Below are 22,043 nucleotides of genomic sequence, written 5' to 3' on the forward strand. Positions count from 1 at the left end.
AAAATTTCCTTATAAGGATCATCATTGTTTCATAATAATATATTCTTTTTCTCTTGTAAATATAGCTAGAAGTTTATTAATTTTATTGATGTTTTACAAGAACCAGTTTCTGGTTTCATTGATTTTCTCCATTGTTTTATCTTTTATTCAATTTCATTAATTTCTGTGCTTATATTTATTATTTTACTCCTTCTTCTTGCTTTGTGTTTAGCTGGCTATTCTTTTTCTAATTTTTTAAGGTGGAAGCTTAGATTATTGATTTGAGACCTTTATTCTTTTCTAAAAAGAACACTTTACATATAGATTTCTTCCTAGATACTGCATTAGCTGCATCTCACAAATTTTGATATGTTCTATGTTCATTTGTATTTAGTTCAAAATATTTTCTAGTTATCCTTGAGGCCTCTTTGTTAACAAGTGAATTTCTTAAACTGTATTGCTTAATTGCCAAACATTTAGGAGTTTTCCATATATCTTTATTATTGGTCTAATTGATTCTGTTATGGTCAGCGAATGTATGTTGTATGATTTCATTCTTTTAAAAATAATAAGGTTTATTTTGTAACCCAGAATATGGTCTATTTTGGTGAATGTTCCGTGTGTCTATTTTGGTGAATGTTCTGTGTGTAATTGCAAATAGTGTGTATTCTGTTGTTTGGGTGGGATATTGTATAAATGTTTATTAGATCAAATTGTTTGATAGTATTATTTATGTCTTCTATACTCTTGCTGATTTTTTTTGTCTTCTTGTGCTATCAATTTCTAACAAAGGAGTGTTGTAGTCTCCAAATGTAATTGCATATTTGTCTTTTTCTTCTTTCAGTTCTATCACTTTTGCTTCATGTATATTGAAGCTCTGTTATTAGGTACATACACATTTAGGGTTGTTATAGCTTCTTGATGAGTTGACTCTTTTATCATTATGTAATACCCGTCTCTTTATTCATGATGATTCCCTTTTTCTGGAGTCTATGTTGTTTGGTGTTAATATGGTGACTAACTTTCTTTTGATTAGCATTTGCATGGTATTTTTCCCCATCTTTTTACTTTATCTATATCATTATGTTTGAAGTGAGATTCTGTAATGTGCCATTTTATTATTAGTTTTCTGTTTGCTCTCTTTTTCCCCCTTTTAGATTATTTGAATATTTCTTGTCATTACATTTTAATTTACATATTGGGTTTTTTAAACTATATCTCTTTGTGTAACTTTTATAGCTGTTGTTTAGGAGTGGTTACCATATACATACCTAACTTTTCTCAATCTGCTTAGAGTTCATAGTTCACCACTTCAAGTAAAGTATAGAAACATTACAGCTATATAAATTCCTTTGTCTTCACCCTTTATGTCATATCATTAAATCGAATATATTGAAAGCCCAATCACATATGTTATAATTTCTGACTTCAACGATCATACAAAAATATGGGTGTTGCACAGATGCGCATGTCATCCTTTCATTGGGGCCATTCTATTCTTTGCTGAATTGTTCTAATTTTAGTATATGTGCTGCTAAAGTGAGCATTGAATATGTTTTTGAAGTGCTTTCCTACTAAGGATTTATCCAAAACTTGCAACAAGTTTGTGAAACTATGATTATTAGAAGTACAGTCTTATGATCAGGGAAGTGTTTCTCTGAAGAAAGCTAGAATTGCTTAACCAATTATGCTTTGACATGAAAGGGTACAAAATAAGGTCTTTTTTGTCATGAACTAAAGCAGAATGTGGAATTAAAAACTAGAAATATTTTGTAACCAAAGAAGAAATTGTTTTTTGCAAAACGAAAGTTTATAAGATCAAAACTATCAGTTATCTGCAGGCATGTCCAAATGGGAGGTATTATCTAGAAATTAAAAGGGAACTGTTCCTTTTTTCAGTAAGTGGTAGATCTTTGGAGAAGATGAAATAAAAGCTAACTCTGCTAGGTTTGGGATTAGGGAAAGTAGAGGTCATACCACACATTGTTTAGCTCATAGCCAAGAAAATAATCACATGTGTAAAGCATCTTTCATTCAAAAAAAAAAAAAAAACCCTCAAAGGCACTTTAGCATATAATTTTGTTTACCTCTTTCACATTGCTATTGTGAATATTGTCCACTGTCCAGAGCAGGAAAGTGATGAATCTGTGTGGCATGCAGTGAACGTAGCAGTCTCCCTCTGTAACCTTGTCCTTCCCAGAGTATGCAGTCATTGGCTTGGAATGTACAGCTATGAAGGTGACTGCTTCTCTAAAGGCTTTGGTGATGTAAGCCCACAAGGAGGAGGAGAGCAATTAAGCCTCACCTTGATGAAGCTATAGTGTACCATGAGGGCTGCCAAGTTAGGCTTGGTGACTGTTTTCTTCAGTGAGTAGGAGACATTTGCACTTGGAGTTTATGGGGAAACAGCCTGCCATAAAGGGTCGTCAGGATACCTTGCCATCTTCTCTGCCTATCAGATGTCTGACTATTCAGGAAGGTTCAGCTGTAGTGCCTTCTCCTCTATGAGATCTTTCTTTCTGGCCACTCCAACTGTGGTGAATAATCTCTCTACATGCTGACTTATGTAGCCCCTCCATGTGCCATGTGTGGCAGCCTTAGTCTTCCTCTCATGGGACTATTCTCCTGAAATAGATTTTAGTCTACATTAAGACCAGGGCAGTGCCTTTGTTTCCCCAAAGTGCCTTACCCAGTGTGCCTGAAGTTTGAGAGAGGCAGTTAGTAGAGTAGTTAAAAGCATGGGCTTTGTCTGTCTGAGTTCAAATCCTGATTCCACCATTTCCTAGCTGAATGACTACGGGCAAGTTACTTAAATAACTCTGTGCCTCACTTTCCCCACTTGTAAAATTGGGATAATAACACTATCTGTAAAAATTAAATAAGTTAAGACAAGTAGAGTGCTTAGCATTCTTTTGCCTGGTACCTAATAAGTATTACTTATTTTTATTAAGTGATTAATTTTTTTCTTAGAAAGCTGTGGAACAAATATATATTTGTAATTAAGGCAAGAAAGACCACAGACAGGAGCAGCTAAAGAGAAGGCAAAGAACACAAATAGAAGTTGACCAGATTCCAGATGCAAAAGACTTAGCACCTGTTTTTAAAAGAAATGGAGGGTGGGAATGTAAATTGGTACAGCCACTTGGGAAAACTGTCTGGCAATGTTTATTCAAGAACATTCTAATACTCTAGAACCAAGCAATTCCATTCCTGAGTATATAGCCAACAGAAAAGTGTCCATGTGTCGTGAAAGGATTTTGATAGAATGTTCATAGCAGCCCCATGGTAGTCATTAACTGGAAACTATGCAAATGTCCATCAACAGAAGAATGGATAAATAAATTGAGGCAATAAAAATGGGTGGTTTCCAACTACACACGGCAGAATGGATGAATCTCACCAACGTACTGGTAAGCAAAGGAAGCCAGACACGGAGGAGTATATACTACGTTTATTGTAAGATTCCAGGCAAAACTACCCTGTGCTGTTACAAGTCTCACCCCAGGTGGGTGAGAGCCGTGGAGAGGGAGGACAGCTAGAGAGGAGAGATCAGGATGAGCTTCTGGGCGGGTAGCTAACATTTTACCTCTTCATCTGGTGCTGGTTTCATGGATGGGTTCAGATTGTGAAAACTTATTTAACTGTCCGCTTACAAGATGTGCATTTTTTTCCCCCATACGTGTATTATACTTCACTAAAGAAACAAACAAACAAAAAACCAAACAAAAAAAAGAGAGAGAGAGAAAAGAAGTAAAGAATAGAAAAGAAAGAAAAAAGAAGAGAATGCAACAGACAGAATGAAAGAAAGAGGAAGAAAACCAGCCCATGAAGGTTAAAGGACAGGATCTTGGCTCTGGCTGCACCCGACTGGGCTAGCTCACCTCTCTCTCTACCTTACCCACCACCCCCTGCCCATCCCTGCCTCCCCCTCCCCCCAGCCCTATTCTATTGATCCAGCAGGAGGATGGCCAATGCATGGTTTTCAGGGTCCTTCCGTTCTCTTCCCCGCTACCCACAGCTCTCCCCACTCTGAGCATCCCTAAGGCAAGAAGGGGCTTTCCTCGTGGGTAACGCTGCTAGGAAAGTAACTTGGAGGACGTGATGCTTCGTTAATGAACGTAAAGCTTAAAGCCATCTTTCCTTTCTCTTCTCTTCTCTTCTCTCATCCTCTCCACCCCCCACTCCCATCCCCCTTTACCTTTCCCAGGGCATCCTCCTACCCCGGTGGCGCTGCCGCCCAGCCGGTCTGCGCGCGCCCCGCAGGGCCTGGGGTGCGGGGCGGGGGCCGCGCTCGCGGGGAGCCCCTCCCTCCCGCCCGCCGGGGCTGACCCCGCCCCGCGGCGCCGGCTATTTTGGGCGCGGGCGGCGACCGCGGGATCGCTGCCGGGCGCGGATCCGGTGACACCTCTCAGCGCGAGGCACTTGTTGCTCCCAGGACCTGCAGCCCATCTCTGAGCCCACCTTTCTCCCTCGCCGCCCCCCTGTCCCCTCCTGGCTTCCCTCCTTTCCGTGTGATCGCCCGGGGCACCGATCTCTCAGGCACCGCTGTCACCGGCTGGAGAAATAGATTAAAGGAGATAAACTAGATAAATAGATTAAAGGAGATAAACTTCTTCCGCAGGGGGCCCAGCCGGGCAGCAGCAGCGGCAGGAGCAGGAGCGCTGGCCCGGGCGCCGCAGAGGTGGCGCCTCCCCGGCCCGGGACGCTGGCCCCGGGCGCCGACGGCATGACGGACGCGGCGACGGCTAACGGGGACGACAGGGACCCCGAGATCGAACTCTTCGTGAAGGTAGGTCGGCGTCCCGGCGCCGCAGCACCTGCCGCGCCTCCAGCCAGGCTCGAGGCTCACGTGCCCGGGGCGCCGAGCGCTCTGGGACGCCGGACCTTCCCCAGGGAGCGCAGCCCAGCCCTGACGGTCCCTTGGGTGGCCTTTCTGTTGCTTCGGGGCTCCCGGGAGGGATGGAGTCAGGTGCAGTCTGGCAGGCGGCTGTCTTCTCGGAGAGTCTCCCAGGCAGTTTGTCAAACCCGCCGCAGGACCAGCCGTCACCCTGCCCCGGCGCGAGTTTGGCCTGTCCTGAGGGGCATCTCCAGGTGCAGGGAGATGGCAGGAACCTGGCTGGACCCCTGAAACTTTCTTCTAAAATTGGGGGGTGAGGGGAAGGAAGAGGGAGAAAAGAAAGCATTACTAATAATATGACCTTTGGCAAAGCAAAAATAACATTTCTTAAAATCCCCCTTTTCTCTTTTACTCAGAGCTATTAAAAGAAAAGCAAAAGGAAACAAAGACGTTTTCTTGCTCTGTGACCTGCAAAGCAGAAACCAAACACTCCACTCGCCCACATTATTGTAATTGTCATAATTATGCTTCTGCGGGGTTGTAGCAGGAAAGGCTAAGGGTAACCTGGGGCAGACTGGGAGGAAGGGGCACAGGGGAAAAAATTAAATTAAGTTGCCTCGCTCCCTGGGCAGAAACGGGCTAACATCCAAACCTGCTGCACTTCCTTTGCAACCTGGAGGGGGACGGATGGAGGCCGAGGCAGCGTCTCCCGGTCCTCGAGCGTAATAAGAAAGAAACATTTGATAGGTCTTCGTGCCGCAGAAGCGGGGAAACCTGAGGCGCAGGGAAGTTGCCTCCGGGGCGGTGCAGAGTCGCCAGGACTTGGGGGAGGGGGCGTCGGCAGGCTGCCTGAGCTCTGAGACCTTTCACAAAAGGGAAAAACCCTCAGAATGCAATTTCCCTAGACATATACAGGTAACTGAGAAGGGAAGAGAACTTGGTGCCTGTCAGGGGCCTCCTGGCTGAATTTAAAAGGCATATATATTCCCCAGGGATGGGGAAATATACACTTCTTTTAAATTTGTTTTGGCCAAAGGATCCTTATCTAATACAAACTAATTAAGCAAATAGAGTTTCACAGAAAGTATAAGATCTGTATGACCTTTTGGTCTTCGGTACCTTTTGACACCTAAAAAATAATAAACCAGTTGTGACTTACCTTACACTTGGAAATTGCTCTGTCTCAGTTGGCCCAGCCTACCACGAAGCTTTGTTAAATTTTTTCCGCTGGATTTTTTCATTTTGGAGGGTTATTTTTCAAAATTATCCATAGATATTACATTTGTTTTTTAGTGAGACTTACTTTCCTCAACCTGTTTCTCTCCCCCCAAATGAGGCTTCTGTCTCCCTCATTTGGTTTCTGGCACCCCTCTGGGAGGATTTCCAGGCTCTCTGGCAGACCAGGTAATGAAAGAGGTCATGTCCTCCCAGGCTGGGCAGTGTTGGACCCAGGGCCCGGCAGGTCTGCCCTGACCCCCAGCGTCCAAGCCTGCGGTCTAGGGAGTGAATACGGAGAGCTTTTACAGAGCAAGGAGTCTTGCTGTTCTTCTTGAGGAAAGCTATTCTAGGACTTTCTCAGATTCCTTGGGAGCAGGTAGTTTCACGGTGTCAAGTTCCTGAAAGATATTTGAAACACAAATTGACTCTTTTAGAGCCAAAGGAGCCCTTTGCCCCGCTCCTAGGTGAGAAGACCATTCTACCTGCACCTTCTGAATTTCATGTTGGCAGCTTGGAGGGTTTCTCCATTTGTATAGAAATCTCACTTCGCAGCCCCCGGTGCCCACAAGAATTCTAAAGTACCTGTGTTGTCATTTGTTTTTTTTTCCCTAAAGGAAAGGAACCCATGAGAGCCAGGCAGGCCTTCTTGGTCAGCGCAGAAACCAGATTGATGAGGGAACAAAAAAATCAGATAGGAAAGCTCTTTTGATTCCCCCACCCCCCTTTTGAGCTTCTGGTTAGTAGTTACCATTTACAGGGACAAGTAAAGGCTGAAAAAAATTGTGAAAATAAAGACACTGCCCAGGCTTTGAACGGTTTCGTGTTAGAGAAGCAATGTCCTGATTTATAGAATCAGGCATTTCCATAGTTTGCCGTGTCTCTTAGCTGTATGATTCCCATCAGAAGAAAGTCCTTCTTGTTGAAGGGGTCAGGTATCCAAGGTCATTTCTGCAGGCCCAGCGGGTTGGTTTCTAGGAAGCCTCCCAGTCAGGGCTTGCCTCACCCAGTAAGAGTTGTGATGTGGTCATCTTCAACACTTCCATGCAGGGACTCCCCCCCAAACCTGGCCTGTACCCTGGGTGTGTCATTCAAAACCTCCATAATCCAGAGACTTTCAAGGACATACGATTCTGTGCCACATCAATTGATGATCATTATCTGTTACTACTGCCGCTGCTAATAATAATACTAAATGGCAGCGTTTTAGGACTTAGGAAGCGCATTCAAATACCTTATCTCATCGGATTCCCAGCATCCTTGTTCGTGAGCCTTGGTTCACTCAGGAAAAGTGATGTAAACAAATAAATGTGGCTCCCAGGTACCTCTTGAGAAGTGATGCTGTCAGAGCACTTGGCAAGCGGCCGTTTGCTCTCCCTGTAACAACCTCAGGAACTAAGGATGATGATTTGTCCCGTTTTATGGTTGAATAACTCAGGTGCTCAGGGAGCTAATGAGAAATGCCCAGAAGTAGATGGCAGTAAATAGCATTCAGATCTAGTCCTCAACTAGCAGTTTAGACTCTAAATTTCTTACTCTTTTCCAAACACCCATATGTCAGGTCTTGCACCTTCTTTTGCCAAGTCAGGCTTTCAAGTGTTTCCGAGATGACACTTCCTGGCAACTTACTAGTCCATTCTAATGTGGTCATAAAACGCTGTCAAAGCTCCTGCCCATCCCTGCTCTGTACTCCAAGTCTCTCCCGTCCAGGGAACATTCTAATGGGGATGTTTAAGAGATCACAGAGGTCTGAGGAGGTCAGCTCTGATTCTCATTTGCCAACTAATGTGGATGGGGAAAAGGAGACAGAGACCTGGGTTCAAATCTTGTCTCTGCCTTTCATTTGTCGAGTGACTCTGAACAAGTTCAGAGTGTATGAACAAGTGTATGAGTCTCAATACACCCCTCTTAAAACAAGAGGGTGGTTACAAATAAGATGCCCGTATCTTGAATTGTCCAAACCAAGACACTTCTGAGAGAGAAAGGAGGTGCTTCCAATGGTTAGGCTGGGACAACAGGTGTCACCGATGTTGTGCAGGACGTGTGGCCACCCTGGTTATGAAAATACCTCCCCCACAGACTGGCTGTGAGGATGCCACAGGAACAAATAGAGGAAAGCATTTTGTAAATTGGAAATTGCCATGAACACATGGACTTCGATAAGGATATGAGTTCCATGGCAGATAGAACCTTTCTTGATCTGCAGGTCCCTGATTTGCCTTAGAGAACAATGGCCTGGCTGATTCCTCACTCGCAGGGCTATTTTGAGAATAAATGAGATCATACACAGCTGGGACTTTGATCACAAAGGGAGGACAACAGGTTAGAGTTGATAGTGGCAGTGAGTGTGGTTTATTGAAAGAAGAAAGAGCACGGAAATAAAAGCAAAACAGAAAGTGATTTGGGAAGACAAACACAGGATGTGCTGCATAGTTAGATCTCCATATGTATCGACTCCCTCACCCCCAGTCCCACCCCTAGACCCCGGAGGTAGAAAGCCACCAAAGTGAAGTGATGATGGTGCACCAGTTGGCAACAAATGTCTCTTGGGGCCAAGGGTGTGAGTTTCAACAGAAACCAGTGGTTCTCAACTTTAGCTAAATATTCAAATCATTTGGGGGAGATTTTAAAACTCCTGATGCCAGGCTGCTCCCCAGGTCAATTACAGCAGAGTTTCTGTGGGTGGGACCCAGAAGTGGTATTTTTACCCACACCCGCAGGTGACTCCGGCGTGCAGCTCTGGTGGAGAGCCACTGCGTCCTCGCCAGCGGCGAGTCCCGAGGCAGTCAGCTTTGCCACAGCCGAACTAGGCGGCCTTGTTAGTGCAGATGAATGTCTAGAACTTCTAACAGCCTCTGGGCATCGTGGTCATCCCGATCAGGAGCGTTGTTGATAGAGAGCTTGCAGCCAACCGGTGTTCCGTGAACAGATGCTGACGGACTCTAAAGCCCTATCTGCAGGGCTCCAGAACAATCCGTGCATGGGGTCGGTCTAGTAAATAATCATCAATTCAGCCTGGGGGAAACAGAACGGAGTCCTGCTGATTGTCTGATGGAAATGACTAGTCTTTTCATTTACTGAGTGGTCCGAAAGGCTCTGACAGTGGTGCAGAGCACAAGTCAAGACATGGTGACCCGTGGTCTGGTCATCTGACTTCCAGAACAGACAGGATCAAATGTTGTTGTGTTGCCTCTCAGACCCCAGCTGCCCACTGGTTGCCTGGTCACCTGCCCAAGCATGGGTTTATCAGGTTTTGAAGTTCCTTTTATCACATTATGCCACTGTTTTTCTTTCCCACTACCTCTTGGTTTTGATCTTTGGTCAATAATCCAATACACCAATTCATCTGCCCTGCTGTGTCAGCGAATGCATCCTTACCTGGTAACACATCCATGGGAGTGCTAATGTCAAAGGGCAACTCATACACGTCCCAGGTTCCCTGGCAGGTGGTGGGAGTGAGGACTGAGGGTCTCAAGATGCTAAAGCCTACAGCCAGTGGTGTCAGGTCCTGCCTCCCTGCCGACTTGGGCTGTTTCTCTGGGTGTTTGGTGGCTCTCTCCACCCAGGGCAAAGAGCCCATCAATTTAGACGGTCAGGTCAAAAGCTTTCCATTCTTGGTTCCTTTTGAGATTCCAGATGCTGGGCCCACATGAGTGGTGACAGGAGGTGTAGTAGAAAAGTGCAGTTTTTGGTGTTAGACTGAGGGTCATCTGCTGTGTGAGCTAGGACAGGCTGCTTGACCTCTCTGGGTCACAGTTTTCTTACCACTACTGATAATGGCAATACCTATTTCCTGCGGTGAGTGTGAGCATTGAACAAGCTGTGTATGAATCTGGGGTCTAAGTAAAGCCTCCTCTGCAGGCCCAGTATAGCCCAAAAAGTGAGAAGCCAAGCCTTTGCATGTTCCTTCCTTGATGTGTCCCAGAAGTCAGACACTCAATCCTATGTTCTGCTGCCTCGTTGCTGGAGCCGGGACAAAGGCCGCTGGGGGCCCAAGCACAGGGCAGCTGTCTCTGGATCTGATCGCCTCCCACAGGGCTGCTGCTTCAGGAGCTGGAGTCCCCCACAGGCCACTGTCTGAAGTAATGTAACCACAGGGAGAGTGTAGATCTCTGACCAATGGGTGGATTCTTCCAACTCAAGAGATGTTGATTCCTCCTGTAGTTGCTCCCACATAGCTCGAGGGGCTGGACCAGGATGCATCAAACCACTGGGGGTGCTGCACTGGCCCCTCCCCTTTCAGCTCCATGGGGATGATACTTCCGGGGTTTTATCCCCTTCTTGTCACTGGATTCCAGGTGGGGCCTCCCCGGCTCATCCATAGGTGCTACAACTTTGACCCTTCAATAAGGAGAAGGCTCTGGAGTCCAGATCCTTTAGTTCCAAGAGGACCCCTGGGATCTCTATGCAGATTTTCTCACTTGCTTGCAAACTTCAAGCTCTGCCTAGCCATGGTTACTCTCCTAGAAAACACACACACACATTTACGTGTATTATCTATCTGGACTATAGGAAAAACATAAGAGACTCTCAATATCTGGTACCTTTAAAAACTGTTACCCAGGAGACATTCTCAGTTGTCTTTTTCATCGAAGCTGGAAGACCAGAAATAGTGAAGATGCGAAGTGTTTAAAGCATGGGCTTCCTGAAGGTGTGAGTCTCCACCCCGGGGGCATCTTAGATCTGACGCTGCTTGTGAGGGGTCAGCTCCAACTACCAAGGAAGTGTCTCTGCCAGCTCCCTGAGTGAGACTCTACTTTGCACACTCATATATTTATTCAGGGAGTATCTTAGTTCTGAGATGTGAAGTGCTTTAAGGATAAATAAGATAGATAATCTGCCGTCAGAAGTAAAATGAATTCTTTCTGGTAAAAAGAAATGGAGTTTTTAACCCTAAAACAAAGTCCCCTCTAGCTCTGTTAGCTCGGGAAGGTTCTTTGAGTTATGTTTATTACAGCGCTCACGGTGAACAATGGCTAGGCCACTGGCCTACAACCTTTGGGGCATGAAAAAGTCACTGCAAAGCTTTTTCATGTGGACCTGCCCAGCCCTGTCCCCAGAGATTCACATTCAGGAGGTGGGGGTGAGTCCCAGGCATCTACCCCTGGCTGATCCTGGGATTCGTCAAAGGTTGAGAACCACTGGCCTAGATCATGGGTAAGTAGGGTTGAACCTGCCCAGTGGAGGATCCAAAGGGCAAGAGAAAGTCGACTCCCCACTGGAAGCGTGCATTTCTTGGGATGGAGGAGGCTGAGACAAATATGCTCATTAGCCTGAATCACCCCAGATCGACCCTAAATAAACCAGAAAAGGGAGGAAAGGAATGCTTTTGACCTTTCTTTTAAACTTGCTTTTCTTCCTTTGTAATTTTTTTATGATATAGGAGTGACAAGTAATTTAAAAAGCTGGGCATGAAGGAAGTATTAGTGAGATAAGAAATGCGAGGAGTTAAGAGATTAAAAACAATCCATCCATCAATTAACCAATTAACAAACATGTTTATGGAGCCGCCTACTCTGTGCCAGCCTCAGTGAAAGCTGAAATCAGGGAGGGGAGATCAAAGAAGATGGGGTCTCAGCGGCCCATGAACTTGCAGCTGAGGAGTAAAAATGCCAACATCATGCCCCGTGAGTGGTAGGAAATGAGATGAGGGGAGCCGATGAAGGGACCCATGTGGCTCAAATGAGGCCTCCAGGTCTAGTCTGCGGGGAGGTGGGGCCTGAGTTGTGCTCTGAAGAGTGATGAGAGTCACTGAGTGACTAGGCGTGGGAAAGCACGTCAGGTCCAGAAACAGTGTGGAGGTGAGGATGTGCGGGGCCCAGTGGGTATACAAGGTTGGCTGAAGGGAGCGGTATGTGGAGGGCCACAGTTGGAAATAAGATAGAAACACAGCAGTGGGAAGGGGTTTTGAATGGCAGGGAAGTGGGTTTTGCCCCCTGGTAAGTAATGGGGAGTTACCAGAGGGTTCTACCCAGGGTAGGAGCTTGATTTGGTCCCTGCTTCGTTAGAATGGTTCCTATGCTATTTTGCACGATGTGGTGGGAAGATTAATGAATTCAAAGTAAGAAAACCTGGATTCCAGGTCTGGCTCTGTTGCATATTGGTTGTGTGGCTTTCTTTAAGGCCAAGCTTCCTCTTCTGTAAGATGGGCTCAACAATCATAAAATCATAGAATTTCTGATTGGGAAAAACCTCTTAGAAGTCATGTGGTCTGACCCCCTCTTGTCGGATAAATTCACAGTCTTAACATTTCCGGTTACCTGCTTTATGGGTTTAAGGAAGAGAAGCGAGATGACGTGTGTACTGCCACTGTTTCTGCCTTCGCTCTTATGACTGTGCTCGCGGTGCTTATGAAGAAGGAGAGCCTTGCAGCGGAGGCCGGGGGGGAGGCTCCTCCAGGGTTTGCTGTGGGGAGGCCACCGTGAGCTCAAGCTGGGGCCGAGAGGAAGAGCCTGCTGGGAAAGAGTGACGTGGGTGCAGAACGAGCACAGGCCTTGGAAGAAGCCTGTGCAAACACAGGAGGGGGGCCCCAGTTTAGGTTCATGGTCAGTTCACCTCTGGAGAGACTGGTCTCCAGGTCTGGAATGCTGATGCTGTTGATGGGCTTGGCCACTATCGTCCCAGCTGCTGTAAGTGGATTGAGTGCAGATGAACGAATTGAGCTTCAGCTTTACGGTTCCTTTTTAACCTGGAAACCCTACGGATCTAGGTTAGAAATAGAGCCGCGAGGAAGGGAGTTGTTGTTGGTAATGAGACTAATCTTCTGGTTTTAGAACTGTTCTGTTTGAGGTGATGGCAGGCTAGTTGAGGGTAGGTGGCCATTGGAGTGCTGGAAAACCAGAGCTAACAATGAGATAAAGGTCAGGCTAGGGGTGTGGATTTGAACTTGTGTTTCCTTCCTACCACCCTTGAAGGCATGGGTTCCCTGGACGAGGGAGCTTGGAGAAGGGCTAAAGAGGTAAGGACTGTGCTTTAGGAAATGTCCATTTGAGAGGGAGGAATGAGGCCCAGGAGGATTTAACAAAGGTGATGAAGAAGCAGAGCGGTAGGAAATAAACATGATGTCCCAGACAGAGGAAACCGTATGGACGATGGCTTGTAGAGGCAAGAGGTGTCAGGAAGTGTCTAGAAGAACTAAGCATTCTACTCTTCTTTGGCAAAGCGTGTGAAGGGATGTGGGGAAGGCAGACAGACATATAAGTTTGGGTCGGATCGTGAGGCAAACTGAGCGATTTGGGCTTTTATTTAAAATGCAGAAGATCGCATGTGTTACCTCGTGCTTGTGGGGCAATTATATTTCAAAAGCGAGGAAAGTACTTAATAATCTGAAGGTGGCGTGCCTGGCCCCTTTGTATCTAAAGAGAGGTATTCTGAAGTGGAGTTCATCACACTGTGTCTTGGGTGACCCCCAGGCTGTGGTGTGTAGAAGTTTGGTGCTGGTTACCCTATACCCTATACCAACCTCTACGGAGCTCAAGGTGATGTTTTCCACTTCAGTTTATCATTATTCTAGGGTAAGTGGGGAAGACTCAAGTATCAGACTGGAGGTAACACAAAAGGTGAAGGAGGGGAGGGTGTGTAGTGAATGGACGCCAACTGCGAACCCATTACCTAGAACGCAGAGGAAGTGAACACCACGTCCCAGTTACTATTGCTTAAAAACTCAGTTTGGGAGGTTGGCATGACAGCAGATAAAGACTTCTTGACTCAGCCCAAGGCTCTTCTCCCCTCACTGCCCACCTGTGCTTCCCAAAGCTGACAGGGAGCAGAGACCCAGGAAACACAGCAGGTGGGTGGTTGCAGTGGGGCGGGGGTGGGGGGCAACCTCACCTGCCTTTTCTTCATTTTCACATTTGGATTCTGTGGCGTTTTGTAGTCATATCATAAAATCTAGCATCCACTCTGTCTTTGTTTTTTTGCCTTGGAAACCAAAGGAGCCATATGTCTGTGGTCCTTTATCACAAATGCCTCAGATTTTTCCTGTGGAGATAAAGGGTTCTGAGCAGGGCTGGACCACAGGACTTTCGGGAGAGAAGGATGCCATGTAGGGAAGGTTACGTGACCTCTCCTCCTTGGAGTACTTTAGGAGTACGTAGAACGTGTTATCTGTCTGGTGGGATTATTATAAGGGTCAAATAAAATCAGAAACATGAACTCCTTTCGTAAACTAGAGTTTTCATTGTTTAAGTGTAGGGCATTGTATTGGTCAGTATGTACACATCACCTTGTTCCCACAAGAGCTCAGTGGAGGGTTTGGTGAACGATCTTCCTTCCTCTGGCTCCTTCTGCCCTGTGGTCCTGCCACTCCCTAAGGCTGCCAACTCCTCTGCTGGACTCTGCATTCGACCAGCACAGGGGGAAGGATGGAGCATCATGGGGAAGACGTGGAGGATCACATGGAGACCGTGCATGGTCCCTGCCTGGAAGTGGCCAAATCACTTCCAGCCTCTTTCCATAGTCCAAAACTCAAGTGTCACTGAGCTGTGTTTTCAGGAAAAGCGGAAGCAGGCTTGAACAAACAACAAACCAGTCTCTACCGTAGAAATGATTTATTTCCTTGTTTCCTACCACTATGTCATCTCATCACTCCCTAAGACGGCATCCTGCCGACAGCCTCTCTCTTCTCCTGTCTGCCATGTTTTGATACCATGAGCTTAATCTTCCTGGAATACTCTCTTTGTCATAGCCACTCCTCTACCTGCTAGATCAAGTTCCCCTGCTTCTACCTGACATTGAGGACATTCTAACCAGGCCTGCATTCCCCTTCCCAGCCTGATTTCCTATACTCCCTTAAAACGGTTCCTTATGTGTCTGTACGGTTTCGGAAGCATTTTCGAGTCTCATCTGATTTTATCCTCACACAGTCCCTTGGAGGAAGGAAGAGGTTTAATCCTCATGGCAGACAAGATGACCTTCTGGGGCCTGTACTCTGGTTTCTTCTGCACAAGCTGAGGGAGAAACCTGGAGATCCTGACCCCAGACCTCAGTGATCTCAACCAGAACAGGGTGTCCCAGCCTCTCATGATCACACGATCTACCTGGGTCGCTTTACAAATTCCGGCACACACTTATGAATCAGAGTCTTGTGGGGAGGAGGTCCCGGGCATCTGTAATTTACTAGTGCCCCAGGGATTCCGATGCACAGTCCATTATGGGAACACTGCCCATGACTTAACAAGGGCCCATGTGGATACCCTGAACCCAGAGAAGTGAGTCTAACGGTGGGAATGTGAAGGACTGTGACACGCACTGGAGAGAAATCTGAAGGGCAGTGGGTCTTCCAGCTGCTTTCAGGTCACCTCAGTGTACCTTATATTCCAATCATCTTAAATATTGACCCTTGACTTTAGAACCTGCTCCATGGCCTTTGGAGTTAAAAAACAGTCATGGGCTTTTGTTTTTTGCACAGCTGTTCTGCCTATCCCCGGAATATAATGCGCTTGAAGTGGAAAATGTCGGGAATTGATGGGTGGGGGGGATATCAGGGGAAATAAGGTGAGATAAACAGAGGAGAGCTGACTTGACTTATGAAGTAGAAAAATCAACCCTCATTCCCCAGTCCTCTTTGGTCCCATGAGTGTCTCTGCACTTTCAGAAGTCAGAGAATACGTTTGGAAACTGAATAACAATAGCCATGGCTCTGTGCTGTTCTGAATGCCTTGCTTATTTAGCTCCTTGAATTCCCTGGGTGGGTCCTATTATTACTCCCCAGTTACAGATGAGGAAAGTGAAGCTCAGAGAGACCGAGTCCACTGTCCAAGGCCACAGAGCTAGGACACGGTAGAACTAGGCTTTGACCCCCATCCCCAGGCAATGGGATCTGTGCTCTCTGCTGCCTCATTGCACCCAGACCCTCCCAGCTGCGTGAAGAGAAAGTGCTCGTGCTGAGTCAAGAGACATTTTTTTAAATGGCCGGCTAGAGTGGGGGGCCCAAGGCTTCGCCTTTCCTTAGTTCTCCACAGGTGACAACAAATAGTCCAAGGCCAAGTCAGATTTCTACACTTAGGCAAACCAGGCGATGACCAGACATGGAAGGTAGAGCCGCCTAGAGACCCACCTGTTCTCAAGTCTTCTTCCTATTTCTCTACCACTGTCAATCAATTCCCACCCTTTGATGTCAATCAGTTCCCACCCTTTGATCAACCTCTTTGCTTTAAGGCCTGTCCCCCAGAGGTCCTTTTTAAAATGTGAGTGTTACCCAGGATGGGCTATACCTGGACACTGTAGCCCCTGCTGCCACATTCGTTGGCTGGGATTGCTTTATCAGGTCAGGATGCAGGAGGAAGAGGATCAGAAGGAGGGGCAGAGAGAGACGAGGAGAACAGCTTGTGTACTGAGCTTGCTGCCTTTCAGGCCAGGAGTAGAGGTCATGCTTGCTGTGCGATCTGGGGGTAGCTACCCAAGGCGGACCCCATCCCCTTGCCAAGAGATGGCCATTGGCCAAAGTGCCTCAGGATTCTAGGGTAAGCTTTGAAACTCATCTTTGCAAGGATGGAACCCTTGGCTTGAAGGAAACCTGTGTTTATTCCAGTTACTCTGCCCCTACTCCATTACTAAGAACTAGACTCATTTAAAGAGGTACGGTAGAGTCCTACAATAAAAATAATTACAGACAATTTGCCAGGGCCCTCTAAAGATGAAAAATAATACATCAAAATAAATTTAACAGTGTTACTTCTGGAATTCAGTGGATTCCATTGAGTCCTCACGGGATTCCAGCAGCTTCTGAAGGGCCTGATGGTGCTTTTGTTAAGAGGACGTTGAGGCCCAGAGAGGGCAGGCTATTATACTGCCACACAGCAGACTGAAGTCAGCAGGGAGAATAGAGCTATTGGCTGTGGTTCACTCTATGGGGACCCAGCCTCACAGATGCTAGGCCCTTTCTGAATCATTCTGAGACACATGACATAGTCAAAGATAGCAAAACGGTGGGAGGCTTTTATAATAAATTCAATTTTTTGAGTATCTCCTATGCACTAGACATTGTGCTCGCCACTCCATTTTAATTCAGTATCCCTGAGGCAGACATGCCATGGGGTGGGTACCTTGTGACTGATTTACAGATGGGAAATCTAGGGCTTAGAAAAGTTAGAGCTTAACTTGGGGTCCCATGGAAAGTAGTAGAGTTAGGATTCAAACCTAGGTCTGACTGACTACAAAACCACATCTTGTAACATATGTTAGTAATGAATAATAACAAAATTAAAGTCAAACGTGCTTGCAATGCACTCTTCCACGTGGCAGCTGTTGCATGAGGTCGACCAGGTGCCCAGCCCCTGGTCTGGAAGGGAATAAGGTACACAAGGCAGACACAGTCGGGCCCGGGCAGACTTTGCAGTCTGGGGTGGAGGGGTGGGCAGGGCAGCCACTGGATATGCAGGAGGACTGGGACCCAAGGGCACATACAAGGCTATGGGAGCTGGAAGCAAGGGGACCTGGTATTAGGAAGGCACTGAGCTGAGCTTTGTGGCATAGGCAGATAAGGGTTTGGGGTCCAGTTCAGGGGCAGTGTGTGAGGGGATACTCCCAGCTAAGCTGAGGCAAAGAAGGGGGATGAGGCTGCCCACCTCTCCCCGCAGCAGACCTGCTGCCAGGGCAGGTTCTGGAGGAGCAGGTGGTGAAGGGCCTCCCGTCCTCCACCCCATCAGGACCCCGGGCGCTGCTCTTGGCCAGGAGAGCAAGGGCACCGCTGGAGAAAGCCCAAGGCCTATCCCTCTGGCCCCGCTCCCACTTTAGGTCATCGTAAAGGGCAATTGGGGCCTATCTAAGCCTGATGCTCTTCAGAAAACATTTTTCGACTTGTGTGCCAAGAACTACATTATCAAGGGTGAGGCACCTTTCATTCCAGAGTGGAGATAAAGGGTCCTCGGAGGGAAGGTCTGGCGGGTTAACACTTTGGGGTGAAGGAGTACCTCCCGATGTGTGATCAGACATCAGCCAAGGAGGGCAAAGGAGCGGTTATCAGATGCCCCTCGATGACGAAGGACTTGTAATGTGGGGGGAGGATGGTCTACAAGGATCTGGGAAAAGAGGCAGGGATGGAAGACAACTGTCACTCGTGCCATGGTTCTGCCCCCTGGGCTCGTGCTGATTTCCTTTTGTTGGGTTCAAGCAAGGAGGACGGTATCCAACTGACATGGTTACTTTGAAGTCACAGATCAGATGGAGTCTTTCCTCATGGCTGGCTGTCTCCTACAAGGGAGCATGTGCACCATCATTTTATTATTGCTTTATACACACACACACACACACACATACATACATATATTATCATATTTATATTATACATAATATATAATATACATATAAACTTTTTATGTATACACTCTTCTCCTAAGGTTTGAGGTCCAAGACTGAAATGCCTATATTCATATGGTGTTTGGTATATACCATATGCTCAACTAATGATATTGCTATATAGATCCATATGTATCTTTGCATTTATTCCTTATTTAATGAATATTTACTGAGGAACACAGCAATACAATGGAATTCAGGAAAGTTGCTGTTTGCTACTGCTTCCTGCCGCTCTAGGATTTTGGACTGGTCGTTTGAGTTTCTTCATCTCTAAAATAAGAGGATTGGATGAAATGATATCTGAGGTCCCTTTCAGCCCACAAGTTGATTCTTGGATGGATTCTACTGTGTACTGAGCATTGTGGGAGGCCTGGTGGGAGATTCCAAAAGGACCCTCTCAAGCAGTTTACTGTCTACTTGGTGAGGGGTCTTCATGCTCCCATAACCTAGATTGAGGTCAGCAAACTTTTTCTATAAAGGGTCACATAGTAAATATTTTTGGCCTTGAAGTCCACACGGTCTCTGTCACAGCTACCAAACTCTGTTGCGGTAGCAAGAAAGCAGCCGTAGACAATTCATAGATAATGGGCATGCTTGTGTTCTAATAAAACTTTATTTACAAAAACAGGTGGTGGGCTGACCCCTGACCAAGGGGCCCAGCTGACAAGGAAATGAACTGACTGTGGTGTGTTACCCAGAGCAAAGGTCTTGGCCTTTGCTGTCATGTGCTGAGGTTGGAGGGGCTGCCTTCTGTGGAGGTGCCTATACGCACATGTCACTGTCCTTGCCACTAAGCACTGAGATCTGGCCACCCCCGAGTGGAGCTGTAAGATGAAGCATTCTGAATTTCTTAGAGAATCTTCCTGGGTGAATCCAAATTAGTAATATTCCTATTCTGCGTGGGATGAAATATTCACGGAAACTGAGGCTCTAGACTTTGTTACCAGACCCAGGAAAAGGTTTCTGTGGCTGTGGACTCGAGTCCTTGTGTGGGAGAGCAGTGTGTGAACAGAACTCATTCGCCCCCACCCCCGCCGCCAGCATGATTTTTCTCTCGTGCCCTGCACTTGGGGTGTTGTTCTGTCAAATGATCCCCTTGACGTTTTCTGCTTGGCCTGCCTTCCACCAAGCCCCTTACTGCTGACACATGCTGCTTCTCTGGGCAGTGCCCTGACATCTGTGTGCTGGGACACGGCCACCTGGCAATGGGGAGTCGCTACGGGGTCTGTCCAGGAACGTCACTGGGTAAAAATACAATAATGACTGCATTTCCCAACCAGTTTTGCACCCACATGAGATAGGTAAGCGGTTCAAACAGGCAAGCCAATCTGTGAGGCCTCATACATCTGCTGCAAGAGGTAGATTTTCTGAGAAATGAGAATGTTGTCTTATAAGGCAAACATTCCTAACAGTAAACACTTGGAGTGGTTTATGTCCTTGACTCCCCTGGGCCCTTGACCAAGACACTTGGCCTCTCTGGGGAATTTTTCAACTATGAAATAGGTGGAACTACATTCCTGGGCCTGTTAGATCCTGGCCTCAATTCAAATTATATAAATTCATGGAATCCACTTATGATCTCTGGCTACTTTTGACTTATTTTGATTAACTTTTGCATTGGCCAGTTTCATTATGTGTGTTTGTGTGTGTGTCTGTGTACGTCTCTGTGTGTGTCTGTATGTGTCTGAATGTGTGTCTGCATGTGTCTGTGTGTGTGTCTGCATGTGTGTGTCTGCGTGTGTGTGTCTGTGCATCTGTGTGTGTCTGTGTGTATGTCCATGTATGCCTTTTTTCCTCAAATTCAAGGTCTTTTTTTTTCAACAGTCTCAGATACAATGATCTGGCAGGAAATTGGTTCTTTCAAATGCCAACAAAGTAATAATAAAGGGTACTTTTGCTCACTATTCATATGTTTATATTTTGGAGAGTATTTTCAACTGATTTCAATATTGACACGTATAGGGGACATTTGTCCTTCTTTGTTGCGACCCAGCACCATTTGAACATTCTTCTTCTGGGCCCTGCTTCTTCAAGGCAGAAGCCAGAAATTGACTTTCTAGCCCATTTCCTTTTCTGCTTAAATTAGCTACAGTGAATCCTGTGGTTTACTACCTTATCAGTATTTCCTTAGAAAAAATTGTGCAACAGAATCTTCTTTTAAGTCTTACTGATCCTACGGTATTAATTATAATACCTAGTTTGAGTGCTTAGACTGTCCTATTAGGATATTTAACGCCAAATATTTCTTTTATAACTTCAGTAAATTCTTTGGGGTGATTTTATTGGAGACTGACAGAAACGTAGATCCAGGATCCTATGTAGTTCTTGCTATGAACGTGGAGCATCTGACTCACTGGGGGAGAGGCTGGGGTCAATCAAATCACACTGTGAGTTTTTTCTCCTCCCTCCTCGCCCCCTTTAGTACGACCAAAGTAAAGCCTTTTCACTGGGTGGAAACAGGTTACAATAATTCCCGAGAGCCTCCTTACCCCTCAGATATTATACCTGGTTTAAGTTACAACAAAATTGGGCTATAAGACATTTGAAGACATTGACCTTTACTTCCACACCCCCTGCAAGTCTTTGCACAGAACTAAACATTTGACAGATACTTAATGAGTTTTTCAGAGATTGACTGGTTGACTGTTCAATAAAATCTTGCCTACTCTGATGACCAGATCTATAAAATGATAAATATGCTGATGGTTCTTTTTGCCCAAAATGTGTTTTGTTCACTTACTTTAAAATAGGCATTTGAACAGAGTAGTTTGCAAGGGCAATGCAAAAATTAGAATTTTGGTATTTTCTTTTTGTAAACAATTAAATGTCTTCTGCTTGTGTGGCCTATAAAATCTCTCCCAACTCTGAAGATCCGGAAACCAGGTCACGCCCAGTGAGCTTCAGAACTGGCTAGAGTTCCCCGGTTTTCTAATTGCTGGTGTCTGTTTCCTACAAGAACCACTGGACCAGAGCTGCTCTCTGGTTTGGCTATGATTGGTGGGGAGCCTCCTCTCTAAGAGCTCAACATGCTTTGCAGGTCTCTCTCCCAGGAGCCAGCTAGCTAGCTGGCTAGTGGTGTGCATGTGTGTGTGTGTGTTTGCACGTGTGCACAGATGAACGTATAGGCCGCGCATTCTTAACGGGGGCAATATCTCCTCAAGAGGGTTAAAATTGGTTCTTGAGGGGTGAAAAATCTTACTCTGCTTATATATAAAGCACAAATACACACACAGCACATAAACAGATAGACAGTATATCTGTGGTATTAACTTTTCATGGGGGGTTCATGAGGGGAAAAAATGTCTAAAAAGTCTCCTTAGAAGAGGTGATAATGAAAAAAAGAGTTGAGACACACTGATGTAGAGGAGATGGACTGACACATAAATACACATGGATGTGGGCATCCTTATGTATACCATGCATACATGTGTGCCTATCAGGGATAACACGTGCTATAACAGATTCACCTAGAAGTTTGAATTGGTGGCAGGGGCAGGACTGAATTCCGTGTTCTTTCTGACACTTTCTGCAACTAAGGATTTGCATTCACTTTCCTGATTTTTCATGAACTGCCATTCTCGTTTTAAATTGCAAACACTTCAGTTAACATGGCATACAGTCTCCAAACGCAGATAATCCATGTTATAATCCGTATTCCTGTCATTCTCTGGAAAGGCTGCCTGTTAAAAATGAGCTGGGTCAACAATTCATTTCA

General features: G+C 46.1%; 1 protein-coding gene and 1 non-coding gene across 2 annotated transcripts in view; one reads left to right on the top strand and one right to left on the bottom strand.

Moving 5' to 3' along the window:
- Positions 1–1,420: 1,420 nt before the first annotated feature.
- LOC118904574 lies at positions 1,421–1,526 on the bottom strand. Its single transcript, XR_005022028.1, has one exon. It is a non-coding gene; the product is annotated as a U6 spliceosomal RNA (small nuclear RNA).
- Positions 1,527–4,356: 2,830 nt separating this feature from the next.
- LOC118903774 (chloride intracellular channel protein 5) overlaps positions 4,357–22,043 on the top strand; it is a 107,808-nt gene continuing 90,121 nt past the window's right edge. Inside the window, exon 1 of the mRNA XM_036869200.1 lies at positions 4,357–4,768. Coding sequence (XP_036725095.1) covers positions 4,706–4,768 — 63 coding nt within the window. The 5' untranslated portion in view covers positions 4,357–4,705. The remainder of the gene's footprint in view (positions 4,769–22,043) is intronic.

Source organism: Balaenoptera musculus, chromosome 11 (genome assembly GCF_009873245.2).
Source record: "Balaenoptera musculus isolate JJ_BM4_2016_0621 chromosome 11, mBalMus1.pri.v3, whole genome shotgun sequence".
Classification (NCBI taxonomy): domain Eukaryota; kingdom Metazoa; phylum Chordata; class Mammalia; order Artiodactyla; family Balaenopteridae; genus Balaenoptera; species Balaenoptera musculus.